The sequence below is a fragment of the Rattus norvegicus genome, chromosome 1, assembly GCF_036323735.1.
Source record: "Rattus norvegicus strain BN/NHsdMcwi chromosome 1, GRCr8, whole genome shotgun sequence".
Classification (NCBI taxonomy): domain Eukaryota; kingdom Metazoa; phylum Chordata; class Mammalia; order Rodentia; family Muridae; genus Rattus; species Rattus norvegicus.
The window spans coordinates 183,876,455-183,894,301 of NC_086019.1; the positions used below are offsets into that span (position 1 = coordinate 183,876,455).

Here is a 17,847-nt window from a genome sequence, read left to right on the forward strand (position 1 = left end):
GTATCAGCAGCTTCTAGAATGACCTTGTGAGTCTTGGCTAAAGTAACCTTGACCCCCACCCCGAACTCCTGTTTGTTCCAGAGCCTGTGTTTGCCAATCAGCTTCAGTTTCTGATTGGGATGCAATTTCTCAAACGGTCTCTGTGAGGTCATGTAGGTTTTACGGCAAAACTAGGATCTTGACTCTCTACTAATATTGCTTAAATCTTAACATTTTCAATTTCTTTGTCTGCCTCTGTGTATGGTACGCTTGTATGTTGGCACACATATGCATGTACACGTACATGTGTGTGGTCATGCATCTGAAGCCAAGGTTGATGCAAGAAATCATCTTGGATTTCTCTTCCATATTATTCACCAAATCTGGGTTCCTTAATCAAATCCCGAGTTTGACAATATAGCCAGCTTGCTCTGGAGAACCCCGAGGCTGAAATTAAAGGTGGCTGCCATCTACACCCATCTGACATTTTATATGGCTTCTGGGGATCCAGATACCAACAAGCATTTTAACTACTGAGACATCTCTCCGGTTTCTGAATTTTTAAAAGTGTGTGCATGCATGTGCCCGTGTGTGTGTGTGTGTGTGTGTGTGTGTGTGTGTGTGTGTGTGTGTGTGTGTGTAATTGCAGGAGTACATGGGCATCAGAGAACAACTCCCAGGAGTTGGCTTCCTTTTAATCACATGTTCTAGGGATTGAACTCAAGTCATTAGTTTTGTGTGGCAAATACGCTTACCTACTGAGCCATCTGCCCAGTTCATTTTTCTTTCTACTGCATATGATTACAACTTAGCTACAGATTGCTCAAGTTTTCCCTAATATCCATAAAAACAGAACTATATTAGGAGCATGATTAAGTCAACTTTTAAGACTTCACGGGAAACAGAAGAAGACAGACGAGCCCAGTAAAAAGACATCTTGGAGGTACAATCAGAAAACCCTACTGTTGTTGCCAAACAATCTAGTTTCTTAAAAATATAAATTGAAAGGGATAAATAGGAGTTGAAGGTGTCCAGGAGACTCTTAGAATAAAAGAAATTGGAGAGGGAATAATGGGGTGCAACATAGCCATTCATTATCCGGTTTCTCATTCAAGTAAGTAGAACATAAGAAAAAAAATCTTATTAGATCCTTTCTGGTCCCGGGTTGGAAAATCTTCAATAACTTTCTACTGTGGTTATAAAATGAAATGCACACTCATTACTGAGACTGTAAGCATCCAATTCTCTGATTTTATAACCTCTGCTGAACATCATCCTCCAAGCAAGTCTCCCCACCAGGGAGCCATTGCCCAATGCTGTCTATGATGGTGCTCAGCTCTTTCCTTTCCACATCTTCCCTCAGGTACTTCTTATCAAGTATCTTCTGAAATGAGCCCGCCTCTGACTTACACCAGGCACAACGACCATGCTGGTTCCTGCCTACTTTCTTCAAAGGGCATCTACATGTCCCCACTCTGTCTTCCATCTTCCCTCCCACCTGTCACTCACACAAGGGCAGGGACTCTGAGACGAGTGATGGCAATGAGTCACAAAGGGGAAGACGGGCAGATGGCCTTTGCCACCTTGTCTTTTGCTTGATTGCCTGGGCTGCTTAGAAAGACATCCTGCCTTTGCTTCTGTTTGTTTGATTCTTCTTCCCAGTCAGGGTTTTTGTTTGTTTGTTTGTTTTTGTTTTTTGCTTATAATAAGCTGTTGTTTTAGATTCTGGAAGGCACTAAACATATCCTAATAGTGAATTAATCTCACCAAACCTCAAGCAGCTGCCACTTGGAAAGTACAGTGTTGTGTCTAAATCCTTAGGACTTTTTGTGAACCCATTCCCTCAGCCATCTTTTTCCAAGACGCCAAAGGATCCTCTGCTATGCTCCATGGGAGAGAGTAGCTCACATTCGTGTGTTGTCTGCCATTTGTACTCACAATTAAATCTATCGTGAGCAAAATAGGGGTGGGGACAAGGTGGACCGTGCTGTTGTCCCCACAACTACAGCTGCAGCATATCTTTTTACATCACCAAATCTCTAAACACTGTATCTACATGAAAGAGAAAGACCTGACAAAAGTAGTTATGATTTTTGCTAGAGGACAACAGTACACAGACATGGTGATCATGTGAAAATATTACCATGATCATCCTTCGGGATTTTGCATAATGGCTTAGCACAATATAATTGCTGTATTATGTTGGGGTCCAAGTGCAGGTAATAGAGGGATTTAATGGTAGTGATTGGCCACAATTCTGGCACAAGATAAAATTCACTCTGAACAACAAAGTAAGTAGTCAGGCAGTGGTGGCGCATGCCTTTCATCCCAGCACTTGGGCAGCAGAGGAGGTGAATCTCCAAGTTTGAGGCCAGCATGGTCTACAGAGTAAGTTCTAGCATAGTCAGAGAAACCCTATCTTGAAAAAAACAAACAAAAACCAACAATGTAAGAAACTTCAAAACTTCGACTAAGGACTTCTAACAGGAGTAGATACAGGTTGGGTTTTCTGCTTTGGGTCTACAAAGTCCAGCACCGGATGTTTTAAATTCAGATTGTCCAGCAGGTGGCGCTGTTTTGGGAGCCAGTGAAACCTTTAGAAGTCCAGGCCTAGCTGATGGAAGTAGGTATTAGAGGTAGGTAGCCTTTGAAGGTGATGGGCCAGGCCCTGGTCCCCTTCCTGTTCTTTCTGCTTCACTGTCTATCAGGACAGCTTCCACCACACACTTCTAAGCAGTTCCGCTCCACCTTGTCCCCATAATTGACTCAGATCCTCTGAAACCACATGCTGAAATAAATCTTTATTCTCTTGCATTGTTTCTGCCAGATGTGTGGTGGTAATGCAAAAGCAGCCAACACAAACAACAAAAGGTTAACTGACTACTAGCAGTGAAGGGAACTGTTATGACCGCTGTGGCCAAGGGGACAATGAGAACTGGAACCACAGAAGAACAAGCATTGATATTCAGAGGATGCTGGTAATGTTGCCCAGGGCCAAACAGGGGAAGGGAGGAGAGAGCCCTTTGATCATGCTCCAGCTTCCTGAAGGACTCATCATTGCCAGAGCCTTACTGAGCCTCTGTTGTTAGAGCTGTTGACTCCAATACAGAGTTCTTGCAGGTCCAGGGAGCAGAACCCTGCACTCCTCCCACACTGCAAGTGACATGATTTTTCCTCCCAGAGCTATTCCCCACATATGCACAGTCTCCCATCACACCTCATACTTACAATAATGATCTTCTTATTTTATTAAAGACAGGGTCTTTCTATGTAGCTCTGGCTGTCCTGGAACTCACTCTGTAGAGTAGGCTGGCCTCTGACTCACAAACACCCTACCTACTTCTGCCTTCTGAGTGCTGGAATTAAAGGCCTGTGACACTATGCCTGGCTATTACTGTAATAGTCTAAGAGCATACCCACTATGCTTTGGAAATAAGAAAGCATTTCTCGGCCAACAGTGCTCACTTACTGTTAAAGGAGAGGGAAAGCATGTAGTTTTGGAATGCTCACACCACGCACCAGATTTGATGTAGGCATAATCTGCACATCTCACACCATCCCTTCAGCACGGTGAGGTAGACTCTAGTGTACCCTGCTTTTCAGATGACCAATGTGAGGCTTACGAACAAAACCTCATGGATTGCTCCACCTGACCATCAAAAACTGGCTTTGCTTTCTGTTAACGTTAATCGTGCAGATGGTAAATATACTGGGAGGTGCTGCCTATGTGTACTGGGATTGCTTGTGGTTGTTGCTAGGTTTTTCTGAAAATCTAAACTGCATCGAAACATAATCTATGAACTTAAAAAGAGATCGGTCTGCCCAGCAGACTAATTTTAGGATCTGAAAGATGGTACCCAGTTAGGTAGGAACAAAGCTTTAGGTGGAAAAGTATTCTTACTCGTCCGTGTTTCTCTGTTGCTGGGTTAAAGCATTCATTTCATAGCCAGATACACACTCATGTCTTGAACAGAGGACAGCACGTAGTACAAGCACATAATGAGTGCCTGTGGCGTGGACTGAAGGAACAGACATTTTGCAGCTGCATTAGCACTGAGCAGGAGCAGCTGCAGGGCAGACCATGGCTCACCCCCCATACCATGCCTTTATTCTCCCTGTCCTGAAATCTCACAGGGTAAGGCTCACACTTCTGCTCTCACTCCCACTGAAGCTGTTATTACAAGCCTCGGTTTCGTCTCTCTCTGTATCATTCTCACTATTCGAACCAGGGAGGAGGGGCTTATTACAGTGAAGCAGCTTAGGGAGAGCAATCCTGACTTCCTTCTCCACCAAAAACTTCAACCATTGCCCTCACAGCTCTTTAGAGGTGGCTGTTTAGAAAGCCTGGCCTCATTCCCAAAGTAACCCCAGGCTCTGTCTGTACCTTTTGATGAGGTCCATCTCCGCCTGATCCCTCTTGCTAAGGAGTAGATTTCGGCTATTTTCAAAGACATCTTCTATCTGGTCAGGCCAGAGGAACAGGTTGCTGTTCAGTTTGATATCTTCATCTGCAAAACATGAGTCTGCTGCAGAGTGCTTTTCAGGGTGTGGGAATCAATTCAGCAGGTCAAGGGTCATCGAAGCCCCACTTCTGTCGGGTGCCAGTAAATGAATGGGTTTGTATGGATGAATGAATGCCAGTGTTCACTGGGCACTTACCAGGGACCATGCTAGCATGCAGACAGCATTATTATCCTTATTTCCACAAATGGGAAACAAAGCAGTAAATCTGCATGGCCATGGTTGCACTGCTCCATGACAGACTTCAAGTTCAAGCCCAACCAATCCCAAGGCCTATGCTCTAACTACTCTGCCTGGTTGGCTTCTGAGAACAGAGGATGGAGTTCCTCTCCTCTACCTCTTAGCACCTCACGTCATCTGCAATAGTAACAGTTTCAGTGCTATTCAAACACCATGTCCATCATAGCTCTGGTAAATGAAGATGTCCTTGTGGACTTAGGAGGTAGAGATCCACTGAGAGTCTAACGTGTCTCCATGTAGTCAATGGCACAGCGTCTGAATGTATGGGTGACTGCTTAGACAATGACCTTGCGTTCCCAGTCTGTCAATGCTCCACAGCACAATACGGTTTGGACCATGGAGTTCATAACTGTTTTCAGATGAAAATGATTTCTGAAGAACGGGTATTTTTCCCTTGTAATTTAGTCCTTACTTTAAAACTCCAACTTGATCCAGGAAAGCCTTTAAGCGGACTAAAGGGCCTTGAACTTTTTTTCCTTCTAAAGTATACAGAAACAGGTTCTAGCCCTTCACAGGTAGAACCACATTAAGATTATAGACAAATGAAACAACCAGTTTATCAAAAGATTCTGCATTTGATAATAACTTGATGGACATCAGGCACTAGATGCCAATATAGGGGACTAAAAACTACAGGTCAAGCCTCTAAATGTGTATTCTTTTTGTTTAACAAGATTCCTTTCATGTGATTTAAATTCTTGTGTCTAAGAGTGTTAGTGCGTCTAAGACGTGGGCATTTGGACAGCGGTTTTCTTAAAACTAAGTAGTGGGATTGCTATGAACCTACTTTCTCCCAAGTTCTTATTCCAAAAAATATAAGTACAGCATATTTCCATATTTTATATAGGAACACGCGCATGCATGAGCACATGTGTGGCCCAGACTTACTGGGCAAGTCTGCATAATCCATCAGGAACTCAAGCCTCTCACTTGCATCTCTGAGTTGCCTCCTGAGCTTGAACACAGTGACATCACTGGATTTCTTTAAGTATTCGATGAGGGCCACTAGCTCCGCGGTGTTGGCAGGGGTCTCACTGACTTTATCAGCAATGGTGCTGTACTGATTACAAATGCTACAGAGAAAGAAATGGTCATGACCACCATCGTCACCATCGTCGTTGCTGTCACCATCACCACCACCATCATCACCATCACCACCCTCACTATCATCACCACCCTCACCATCATCACCACCACTATTGTCACCACCATCATCACTATCATCACCATCACCAGCACCTCTATCATCATCGCTATCTCTACCACCATCCCCCTCACCATCATCACCACCCTCACCATCATCACCACCCTTACCATCATCACCACCACCCTCATAATGTGCACATCTGGATTTACACCAATGTGGAGGCCTGTGGTTGATGTGAGTTATCCTCCATTGCCTCTCTGCCTTACTAGGCTGAAAACACAGGTGGCGTACCACACCCAGATGGCATGTATGTGGATTCTGAGAATCCAAACTCTATTTCTTGCACTTGCATGGCAAGAACATTAGCCATTAAGTCATTTGCACAGCCCAATTTTTCCCTAAAATTTTTATACCTGGTATTGGTTTCCCGGTTTACATCTACTTGGTACTGAATCAAACGGTCTTTAAGATTTTGGGCTCGCTCACAGAGGTCATGATTTAGTAACACGGCATCAAGACAGAACATGGCCAAGGGCACGGTGATGTGCATGGATGCAATTTCATTTCTTCTCTTTTTGATGCTGTTGATACTCTATAGAAAGAAGCACTTTCATAGTTCAATCAGTATTTGAGCTCTACCCATTGCCCAGAGCCTTCCCCTGGGGCAATCCTAGTCCAACACTAAGCTTGGTGCTTGTAACAAAACATTGATTTCTCAATGAATTGACTGTAGCATATATCGCCAGGGTGTGAACTCCAAGTGGCATCTCTTACCGTCACAAAGTCGTCAATGTCATGTTTATCATTCAAGAATGTGCTGATGTCTTGCTCAGCCGTGTTGTCCAGTAAGTCGTCATACTTTTTGTATACATTTAAATATCTTTCATGTTGAGGAATAAAGCACACAAACACAGGTCAGTGAATTGGATGGGTAAAGGAGGAACTAGAGTAAATAATAGCGTTTAAAACATGAACTCAGACCAAGAACAAAACAATAGAATAGGAATATAACTAGAAATTCAGGATTTTAGTTTCTAATCCCAATTTTGTAACTTCCTTACTACACAAAATTTAGAGAAGATACTTAACTTGGATTGTTTTTTAAGACCAGCATTGCATTTTTATTTTAAGTGGCTATATTAAACCATATTTTATAAAGTTATCATAAATCATAGCTATAGTAAGATATGTAGAACAATTAATGCTATGCTGACTTATAGTAATGTGAAGCAAGCATCAGAACCCAACCTTCCTTATAAACCCCAACTTCTATGCCTAGTTTTCAGATGAAAATTTGGAATCAAGTAACCTATGGAATATGAAATTAGGCTCATCTGTTTTCATATCATGCTGGAATGGTTGGGTAATTCTCTCCCAATTGGAGGATACATCTAGAATGGTTTGACTTAAAATCAGTTTGGATTAACATACAGATGGTACTGGGTGAGTATGCAGAATGGTTTGGTGGAGCCCTAAGATACACTTCCAAGTGTCAGGCAAACCCACAGACACCCCAGGACTTAAGAAAAGTCATAGCACTGCTGTCAGTCTAGAAGGAAGTGAATGTATAAGACCCATGAGCAGGAAAGCCCCCACACATAAAATACACCAAATCAGGATTCCAAACACGAGACTGATTTCTACACAGATAAAGCAATGTTCACAACTATAGATTTTGCCCCACAGGAGGGTTTTGGCCACAACCAAGTCTGGAAATACTTTCAGTGTTTCAGTGGGGCGCTTCCTCTTGGCTTATCATGGGTCTAACTGGGCATTCTGTCACACACCCCACTATACACAGGATGGTCTCAGCCCCCACAACAGAGAATTCTTCCCTCAGACTTGAGAACAAAACACATTTGCGTCAGATTCATTTGGTGGCAAACTGAATGACCACTGGTTTAGGGCGATCTCATCATGTGACTTCCAAACTTAAGATGTGTATAGAGGGAGACATTTCATGCGTAAAGCTGTCCTACACTGATGTGAACCCATTGATTGAGACCGTTCATGGGTTTCTCTCTGTGTGCTGGTGCACACCTGCAATCCTGATGTTCAGTAGGCTGAGGCAGGAGGATCATGGTTTTGGGACCTGCATGAGCTACATAGTGAGAACCTGACTCTAAAACAAACAAACAAAAAAAAACCCAAAAGTTTATTGTCCCAGATCTTGAAGGATATTATTTCTCAAAATCCCTGAAATGCTCAATGCCCCTGTGAATAGGGATTTTTTTTTAAAAAAATCTAGTAGGATCTGTATCTTGAGTCCCAACTTTCCTATTGATTTCGACCTAGCAATGGGAAAGTTCCACTCTCCTGTCTGTAAAATGAAGACGAAGTCAGACAGTCAGACAGTGCGGGTAAGCACGGGCCAGTGTCCTTACCTATGTGTGAGTGTGGGGACAAGGACTGCTTGATGACAACTAAAAACTAACAGTAAAAGCTTCATGGCCGACTCAGTTCTAAAGATAGAGCGAAACCAGCTTACTTGTGAGGTCCAACTTGATTTTTGTTAAATACCTCTAAAGTCTGATTCAAAAAATCTGCAACAAGGTTTTCTTCAGGATCAACAGTTCCAAGGATCATGTTGTAGCCTTTCAAATCTGGGAAGAGGATAGATTCCACCTAAAGAATAGAAGTCACTCTCAGGTATGAATGGCACACAAACAAGAAGACAAGGCAGCGAACACAACCTCTCACCACAGACGCGGCTCAGGGATGTGACTGTGTAGTTTTGCTTTCTTTCCTCTTGGCTAGTGGTAGAACTGCCCTACTATCCCCTCTACCTCTCTATCTTCCTTCTGCCCTTCCTCTTCCCCACTCTCTCCTCTTAGAGAATCCTTTCTTGGCTCCCAAGGGATGTGGTTTTCTGTGTTTAATGTTCACTGTCAGATCTACTTGGTACTCATCACTCTTGAAATTAAATGACTATGTAATACACTATTCTAGGTGACCCCGAAAGTATAAATACAATAAAGGAATAATTCATGTGTGAATGTTTGTGTGTTCCTGTGTGAGGGGTGTGTGTGTGTGTGTGTGTGTGTGTGTGTGTGTGTGTGTGTGTGTAGGTACATATGGAAACCAGCTAGAGGTACACCTTAGGTGTTATTTTTCAGGAACCATCTACTTTGTTTTTTGGCACAGGCACAGGGTTTCTTACTGGGACCTGACTATTAGGCTAAGAATGGCTGGCCAGAAAACCTGAGGAAACTTCTTGTCTTTGTGACCCAACTGCACTTGGATTACAAGCATGTGTCGCCACGCCTAACTTTTTACATGGGTTCTAGGCATCCAACTCAGGTCCTCATACTAAGACAGCAACCACTTTACTAATTAAGCTATCTCCCCAACCTAAGTGGCTGGCTTTATTTGACAAATTCATTGTTATATTCTCAGGCCTTGCAAGAGCTTGGTACTTAGTACGTGCTCAATAAATGGCATGCAGTAGGTGAATAGTCTAGTGGTATTGCTCTCCTCCCCACTACTTTCCTCACTCCTCTAATGAGATCTGGAGACTGGGTTCAAAATATGACTATCACTAACCACTGGCCACTACAGATAGTGGTTATCTATATGTTTCAGGTGAGTGTGGGGACAGGGACTACTTGATGACAACTAAAACCCAACACTAAAAGCTTTATGGCCAACTCAGTTCTAAAGATAGAGTGAAACCAAGGAAACCACTGCTCACTGAACCTCTCATCTGTATAAAACAGAAAGGTGCTGGGTTACACTCTTAGCTTAGAAAAACAAGAATAAGTAAAAGAAGTATGCCCCCACTTCTCTGACGTATGTCTGCATTTGTGCAAATATGTGCATGTGTGTGTATCAGCTGTGAGCATATATTCCAGAGGTCAGAAGTCAATACTGAGTGTTTTCCTTGATCACTCTCAACTTTAATTTTCGAGACAGAGGGTTGTTTTTTTGTTTTGTAGCCCTAGCTGACTTAGAACTCAAAGAGAGCTACCTTCTTCTGTCCTGAGAATACAGGCGTGTGTCACTACACAGCCTGAAACAGGGCTGTTTTTTAAGTCAGGGTCTCTGACTGAACCTGGACTTCATTTATCAGGTAAGCTAGCTAACCAGGGTTTTGGAGAACCACCTGTTTTGCACACTCCCACTCCAGCTCTGTTTGTGGGGCAAACACTTTATAACTGGACTACCTCCCCAGCTCTTAAATAGAATATGCATGTGTGTCTCCAAGAGTATTTTCATGTACATGGCTCCTGCAGGCTGTAGAGTCCCTTCTGGAGACTCACTACCATCTCACAGGACCTTGTCTGCTTTGAAAATGTTTAACGGCTGGTTCAGTTAAGATCTTCAGACTGTTCTCTGACGTTCTATGCCTTATAAACGACACATCTGTCTTGGATGAGAGAGAGCAGCAGTTTAGAAAGGGTTGAAATGAGTGCATGTGATCTCGGTCCTCTTTGGATGACCCAAAGGCTTTAGGAGGAAAACTTCTTTGTTGTGGATGTGTTGTAGGCAAAGCCTGAAAGCAAGAGACAAGACCAGCATTGATCCAGGGCCTGGGTAAAGGGAGCCCAGGAAGACATAGCTAATATCCCCCAGGCCTTTCAATAGATTCCATGTGAACGGGATTGTGGAGCCTGTGTTGGGAAGAAGTCTCCAGTCAGAGAAAGGAATTCTTCTTGTGGGGTTGAATGTGGAGATTCTCCTATGTCCTGTGGACACTTTGAGATGTACACAAGAATGATCCTATTCTATCCAGGAAACTGCTACTTTCTACCTATCCTTTCAGCTCTCTGATTCTGCACTCTTGGTCTTCCCAGCATGGTCAAGGCTTCCTCTGTGTATGTCTCTGGCATTAGTATTGTCAGCAATGCTGAGTGAATGGATTCTGCCCTCAGGACAAAGGCTGGCCCAGCATCTCCTTGCCGTAACCATATTCGCACTCTCCTCATAATGAAAGGAACGCAGGAGAGATACAGGGGATACTGAGGGTGGATAGATTATATTTCATTGTATATATCTACAGAATCCTCAAAGAATGAAAAGTTAAAATATAAAGGTAATGTGGCACCATGGGTACGACATCCACTGCGGTTCTATGTGTTACATTTCCCCTCTCATTTTGTTAATCTTTGATGTCTCCATCTTCTTCACCCCTTTCACCTGAGTCTGGATTACATCAGCCTGTCTTCCTGGCTTGTACTGCTCAGGCCCATGGCCCACCGTGTTTATTTTAGTTCCCTTCAGTAACTCTCACTGATACACTTTCCTTTTTACAGCTCGAATGCTATTTATGTTTTAAATTATTAGTGGGGTCTGGGGAGGTGGGTCAGTGGATAAGGTGTTCACCACATAAGCTCAAGGACCTGAGTTTGGATCCCCAGCACCCATGAATATGCTGGGCGCAGTGATGCATCTGTGAGTCTAGTACTGGAAAGGCAGACAGGTAGAGCTCACAGGCTAAGCTGCCTAACTGAAGAGCTCCAGGTTCAGTGAGAGATTCTGCCCCCAAAATAATGTCCAGATAGATTAAAAAGACATTTGACCTCCATCCTTCACAGACATGCATGCCCACACATGTATCACATGTATGTGTACTTACATAGATATGTGCACATACCACATAAACAAATAAATACAAAACACACACATGCACACATACACACATTCACTTACTCACACACACTTACACACACACACACACACACACACACACACACACACAAAGCTAAATTTCCACTTGAAACCTTTTCAACTTATATCAGGGGCAAGGTGTAGGAGATGCCCATTCAGCTGGTTTTACATGTATGTCATAGGCATTCAACCCTAAGGGCTATAATTTAAATTTTTGCAATTAAGTTCAAAGCAAAACGCCTGAGCTTTTGGGAGGAAGGTGGTGCTACAGGCTCCACTAGAAAAGAACTCAGTGTCTGTGGTTTCTTTCCATAGTCCAGTGACACCATTTGTGTGTATGCAGGGCTGGCTTTCTAACCCTGTCCAGACTGTGAGTTCTGAGTCCATCATCTTGGCAGTGTAGTACCAGTTCCTGCCGGGCTGTTTGCAGTGCTGCTGGAAGCCCAGAAGGTGACGCTCCAGCTCCAGCTGCCTGGAAACACTGCCAATCAACAGCAGACACAGACGCAAGGGGTGTATACTTCATGTGCCCCCAGCCTCACACTTATCGCTTCAAAGTATAGTCTTCTCTTTCATTTCCTTCATAAAAACGTTGCTTGTAGGGAGGCGCCCACTCCTTCCCCTTCTACACACTCATTTTCACGTTGAACCAAGCTTGACTTGACTCAGAACTCCAAGCACAGGGCTTTCTGGTGAAATTTGAGTCTTCGTGTCACAGGCTTCTCTATAAATCTAAGCTCTCTCTCTCTCTCTCTCTCTCTCTCTCTCTCTCTCTCTCTCTGTGTGTGTGTGTGTGTGTGTGTGTGTGTGTGTGTGTGTGTGAAAGAAAGAGAGGCAGAGACAGAGAGAGACACAGAGAGAAAGAGAGATAAAGAAACAGAGATAGAGAGACAGAAACAGAGACCTCACAGGTACCTTCCCTATGTGGAACTAGACATGGGTCCTCTTGCCATACCAGCCACCCAAAAGAAACTGGGAAGATGCTAGGTCATGTGGACATCTTGCCTAGTAGACAAAGTTTACTTGTTATTAATTTCACTCTGGAAAGGAAGCTCAAGGTGAAGAGCTTGAGCCAGGAAAGGAAGGGTTTTCTTCTCTTCCTAGAACTCAACAGTGGCAGACAAACTCATGGATGCCTGGAACCTTAAAACAAAACGAGGTATCTATTTTTGCAAAAATCTTTGGCAAATTCATGCCAGCTCATCTTCAATGAATTGTTAACCCACGTAGGAGGTCTTTGAATTTGTCTGTTCCTTCTGGGGCAGCATACAAAGGCAGAAATTTGGGGGGACAGAGGAAAGACCTATATAATCTTCCTCAGAACAGGAGGGTGCTAGTTAAACTGCCTGACTGACACCACGTGGACCATGACGCTGCAACCAGCCACTTGATTATTGAGTAACAAACTCAAATATAAAAATATAAGTGAATGATTAGGCAAATACTATACCTTGGGGATCCCATTAGAATTCTTAATAATTTCCAAGAAGGATTCCTTTATTAATTGCCAGCAGTCATCAAAAGTTGGGTTGAAAACAATAACAGGATCATCCACTTCAAGTTTAATCGTGATTAGCTGAGGTATAAAGAAGTCCATCTCTTGGTACGGCTCATTAAAATCGTTTCCATCCTTGAGGAGATACAAGGTACGTCAGGTGCTGCTATCCAGTCATAGAGCTATCCAAGCACCAAGAAAGGATGTCAGCAGGTTACAGGTAAGTCCACCCTGTTGGGAGCTTATGCCTTCTCTAGTTCCCAAGGCCTTTCCACAGGATAGTTGATTTTAACCCAGGTCTCCTGTCCTATCTCTAAATCCTTCCTCCTCTTCAAAGTTATCTCAAAAAACTCTCTTATAAATCTCTCTACTTCCTTCACTTCTGAATTTCCATATTACTACTTCTTTCCTGTTATTTTATCATCCACTTAGAAGAATTTTTACTCTCCCTTTACCTTCTCTGTTATAAACTTGCGTGGAGGATCTATGTCTTGTTCATCACTTTGCTTCAAAATACCTTCGACGGATATTAATACCTAGTAGGTGCTTAATAAAAACATACTGACTGGATCCGGAGCAATGGATAGTTACCTGCATACTTTAAATGACAATGACCTTGAACACATGGAGCATGTCAGTCAGAATGTCAACTTCCATAAACAGAAGCATTGGTAAGGAGCTATCACAAGGCTCTGTGAGAGCGAGTAACACAAGACCCCTTTCATAAACTACAGGGCTCAGTGTGGACCTCATAAGGCTGTTGGCTTGACAGCTTTTTAGACTGTCTGAGGGAAGACTAGAAGTGTATCAAACACTCAGACTTCTGCTTCTCTCAAACAAACATGTTACTTCTCTCTTTATGTGGAATCTTATCCCACACATGCAATGAAGTAGAAGTTTATTTTTTTTCCCTATGTGCCTCACAGAGTAGGCGCACACCACTACGGATGCTACAGAATAGACATCTCAGGGTGTCATTGAAGCCCAAATGCAGTATCATTGGCTTTTATATGTTTTGAGCAACTAACCAAGGTCTACCTGCCTGTATCTCACCTATTAAGATAAAAGGGATAAAAGGCATGGGCTTTTGGAAAAATGCTTAGAATTCGACCTTTCTATAATCAGAATAATTTATAATTAAAAATTATATTTATAATCAAAATATTCACTATACTTTAAAGGTGAAAAATGCACACAGCATAAGCTTTCGAACATTCTCCCTCGATCCCTAGGCTGTCAAAATCTAGGGTGGCATTGCAATGCTTTGAAAACCAGGGTTTCGTGTGTTACACTTTTATTTCTTCTTTACTGAAGCAGTTTTACAAGGCCCCAACTAGCTTTTCATTCTTGGAGGTTCCCTCTCAAAGATCAAACAGCAAGTCACCCCTGGCAACCAGAGCTTACAACAGCCCCTAAATGTTAAGACAAATGTTGATAGCAAAAGGTCTCAACTCCATCTTTTGTACCAGAGATGAAAACCAGCGGCCTGCTCCAACAGTGAAAGGGGTACATATGCCATTGTGTGTGATCATTCTTTCATTCTCTTAAGAAAAAGTTTTTGGAAATTTGCTTTCAGAGATTTTTTTTTAAATCAACTTAGTAGTGGGTGATGGTTTGACAAAAGTCGTTGGGCATTTAAAAAAGAAAAACAGTCACCAGTGTGTGTTCAATTCAGAACCTCACCATCTGACCTGGCTCACTGCCGAGGACATACACGAGCTTGAACTAGGCTGTCTTACCTCGAGAGAGCTGAGTATGGACTCCCCTACAAACCTTGTGAATCATGAAGAAAGAAACGAGGTCCCCGAGGGACTTAATGACCAACTCTCTGAGCTGTAGGGACATGAAGGAAGCAACAGAAGCAAAGTATTCCTCGATGTTTCGGGAGGAGTCATAGTCGTTCTTGGGAGCAAAGTGGACCCAGCGTTCCTTCTGTGTCACAAAAAGCTGGGCACAGGTGGGGATCCATCTACAGAGACAGGACAACACCCAGGTAAGTGGCTTTTTGAGGCTCTGTGAGCCTAGGAGGTTACTAAAGCACACTCCTGAGAGTGACTGTGTTTCCAGGGAGGATTGACTGGGGGGCAGAATGTTGACAGTGTAGTCCCACAGGCTGGAGGCTCAGCTAAATGGGCAAGAAGAAGCCTCTAGTGCATTCTTTCTCTCTGCTTTCTTGCCACTGTGTTGCAAGCCACTGAACTCTAACAGTCCTACCCCATCATGATGGGTAGAAAGCTCGGAAAATGTGAGCTTCTTCCTAAGTTGGTTTTCTCTGGTATTTGTCACAGCAAAAGACAGACTGACTGGTAAACTCATCACTTGGTAATGTTTTTGATTCTGGATATAGTACTATATGCATTTGCTAAAGGGAAGAATTTGCGAAAGGATTGCCTAATGTCTGAAACCTTTTTTCTAACTTTGGACCTTGAGGCTATTCATTTTGGGTCATTTCAATATGAGCCATCCCAGGACCTAGTGACTTAGCACCAAGACTGAGAGGATCACAAGGAAGACACAATGAGACCAAACATGGTTCTGGAAAGGCAGAGGGAGTGTAGGAAGGAGGGGAAGAGAGGGCAATTGGAAATAAGGTTGCCAGAGGATAGGCACATGATGGAGACAGAACAAGAAGATATTGTGGGAAATCAGCAAACTTCCTGCCATTCCCAGGGGGAAATCAGTTCTCATTTTGGGGAGTTTTAAATCTTTACAATAGTATAGCCCGGTTCTGCAGGAGGCACTAACTTGGAGAGTAGAACCTGACGCGCATCCAGGCAGTGCTTCTGTATCTCCTCCTGGTACTCATGAGGCAGCAGAGGCAGTTTTCCAGCCAGTAAGTCTGCTGTCCGAATGAACCTGAGGTCTTTAAATCTGCCAAAAGTGAGGAAGAAATGCCACAGTTAAAGACTTATCCATCCTGTGCGGCAAGTTCAAAGGACACATGCTCTTGTTTTTTGAATTCTTAAGCTAGAATAGCACTCCCTACAGCTAGTGATGCTGGACAGTTTCTGTGGGTTGAAAGGGAAGTGGGGTGGGTACAGTAGAGCAGAACATAATGAAGAGCCCCGACCGCTCCATTCTTTTTGTTGTTCAAACTAAAACACTGCCCAGCGTTGCTGCATGGAAGAATGACAGAGGCACCATTCACAGTTTGCTGTGTGAATGGTGTGGCCTGAATTTGAGCAACATGTGAGAAGAAGCATAACCTGCATGTTCATGGAACACTTCTGGCTTTTCTCTGCTATAACGCAAAAGTTAAGCCCAAAGCTTCATTCATGATGGTTTCGATGAAGCTCTTTGGAATTCTCTCTCCTCTTCTCTTTCCCTCTTCTGTCTTTCTCTGTTCCCCATCTCTCTCTCTCTCTCTCTCTCTCTCTCTCTCTCTCTCTCTCTCTCTCTCTCTGTCTGTCTCTCTCTCTCTCTCTGCAAGCCAGAGGTCAACCTTGGCTGTCTTTCCTTGGGTGACATCTTGTTTTTTAAAGACAGGGTCTTTTATTGGCCTGGAACTCATCTAGTAGGCTAGGCTGATTGGCCAGCAAGCACCCGGGGGACTTCCTGTCTCTACCTTCCCATTCTTAGGATTACCAGCATGTGACTTCATGCTGGCTTTTTACCTGGGAGCTGGAGAATGAACTCTGATCCTCATGATGTGTGCATACTGCTAACTAAGCCACTTCCCTAGCCTTGCTACTTGGAATTTCTATGAGTTAGGTTGAACTTACATTGCTCTCGACCAACACTGTTCACCCTCTGGGCAGGTTCACCACACATTCACCACACAGCCCTTACGTGTCTCTGCTTGTACTGTGTAGACACTCTGAATATTTGCTGAGTAAATGGATGACCCCTCATCCCTCCTACATTGCTCCTTTTCCCCCTCCCTTTTCTCTGGATCTGTGGACGCTCTGCCACTTGCCACCTCTCACGAGTTCTACCATTTCTCTTTCCAGCATCCATTCTTCTATGAGTTGCTTCTTTCCATCATGGCTGTCTGTTATTTCTCAAACTAGATCTTTGCCCGGTGTCCTCAGCTCATCCTATCGCTGGCCTCTTGATGTCATATCTATTTTAATAATCCATCAGACACCCTTCCTTCTGAAATGCCACTGCTTGGGCTGCATTAGGTGGAGGTAGTAAACTTAGTCTTCTTTGTGTGTAACGGAACACAAAACTCTTCTAGGACAGGTGAGCCTGAGGACCTTACCCTCCACACAGACATCTGACACTGGTGTGGCTCCTTTCTCTTTAATTGACTCCTAACCCACTTCTCACATCAGTGGACGCAGCTTCTCTTCATTTCCCTACAGCCCCCAAATGCATAAGCTTTACAGATAATGAAGACATCCGAAGTGAGTTTTCTCCTTTTAGAATTTTCAAAGTTGACCGGTTTGGGTCACACAGGAAAACCAGCATGTAATTTCCTTGACAAATCTTTACCCTTGCTGACTTTGTGCCCCTGATTTTTCTAATGAGCTGAAGTGATTCATTAGCCTGGCCTTTCAGTAACCTTTCCCATCTGATTTGTGCCCATTTTAAAAAGCCACACTCTCTCCCCAATCCCAGAATAACTAGTAGAATGGTTAAACAAAATATGCTATTGCAAAATTATGAGATATTACTCAGTTATAACAAGAAATGTTACTGATATTTGCTTCTCTATGAATGGTTTCAATTCAGAAACCAAACACAAGAGACCAGGCATTACATGATTCAGTATATATTACACATCCAGAATCTGCAGTTCTACTGAGACAAAGAAGATTAGTGGTTTCCAGGGGCTGGAGGGATGGATTGGATGTGAATGACAAAAATCCTTTAATTAGATAGTGGCAAGGGTGACACAAACTTGTGACAAACA

At 43.3% G+C, this 17,847-nt stretch overlaps 1 protein-coding gene across 2 annotated transcripts in view; it reads right to left on the reverse strand.

The window, feature by feature from the left end:
• Positions 1-17,847, reverse strand: part of Dnah3 (dynein, axonemal, heavy chain 3) — a 172,819-nt gene that overhangs the window by 138,442 nt on the left and 16,530 nt on the right. For both annotated transcript variants that reach the window (NM_001427640.1, XM_039101168.2), the window contains 8 exons: positions 15,735-15,860; positions 14,763-14,958; positions 12,945-13,124; positions 8,376-8,512; positions 6,662-6,767; positions 6,301-6,479; positions 5,629-5,813; positions 4,364-4,487 (listed from right to left, as the gene is read on the reverse strand). In NM_001427640.1, coding sequence (NP_001414569.1) covers positions 4,364-4,487; positions 5,629-5,813; positions 6,301-6,479; positions 6,662-6,767; positions 8,376-8,512; positions 12,945-13,124; positions 14,763-14,958; positions 15,735-15,860 — 1,233 coding nt within the window. The remainder of the gene's footprint in view (positions 1-4,363; positions 4,488-5,628; positions 5,814-6,300; positions 6,480-6,661; positions 6,768-8,375; positions 8,513-12,944; positions 13,125-14,762; positions 14,959-15,734; positions 15,861-17,847) is intronic.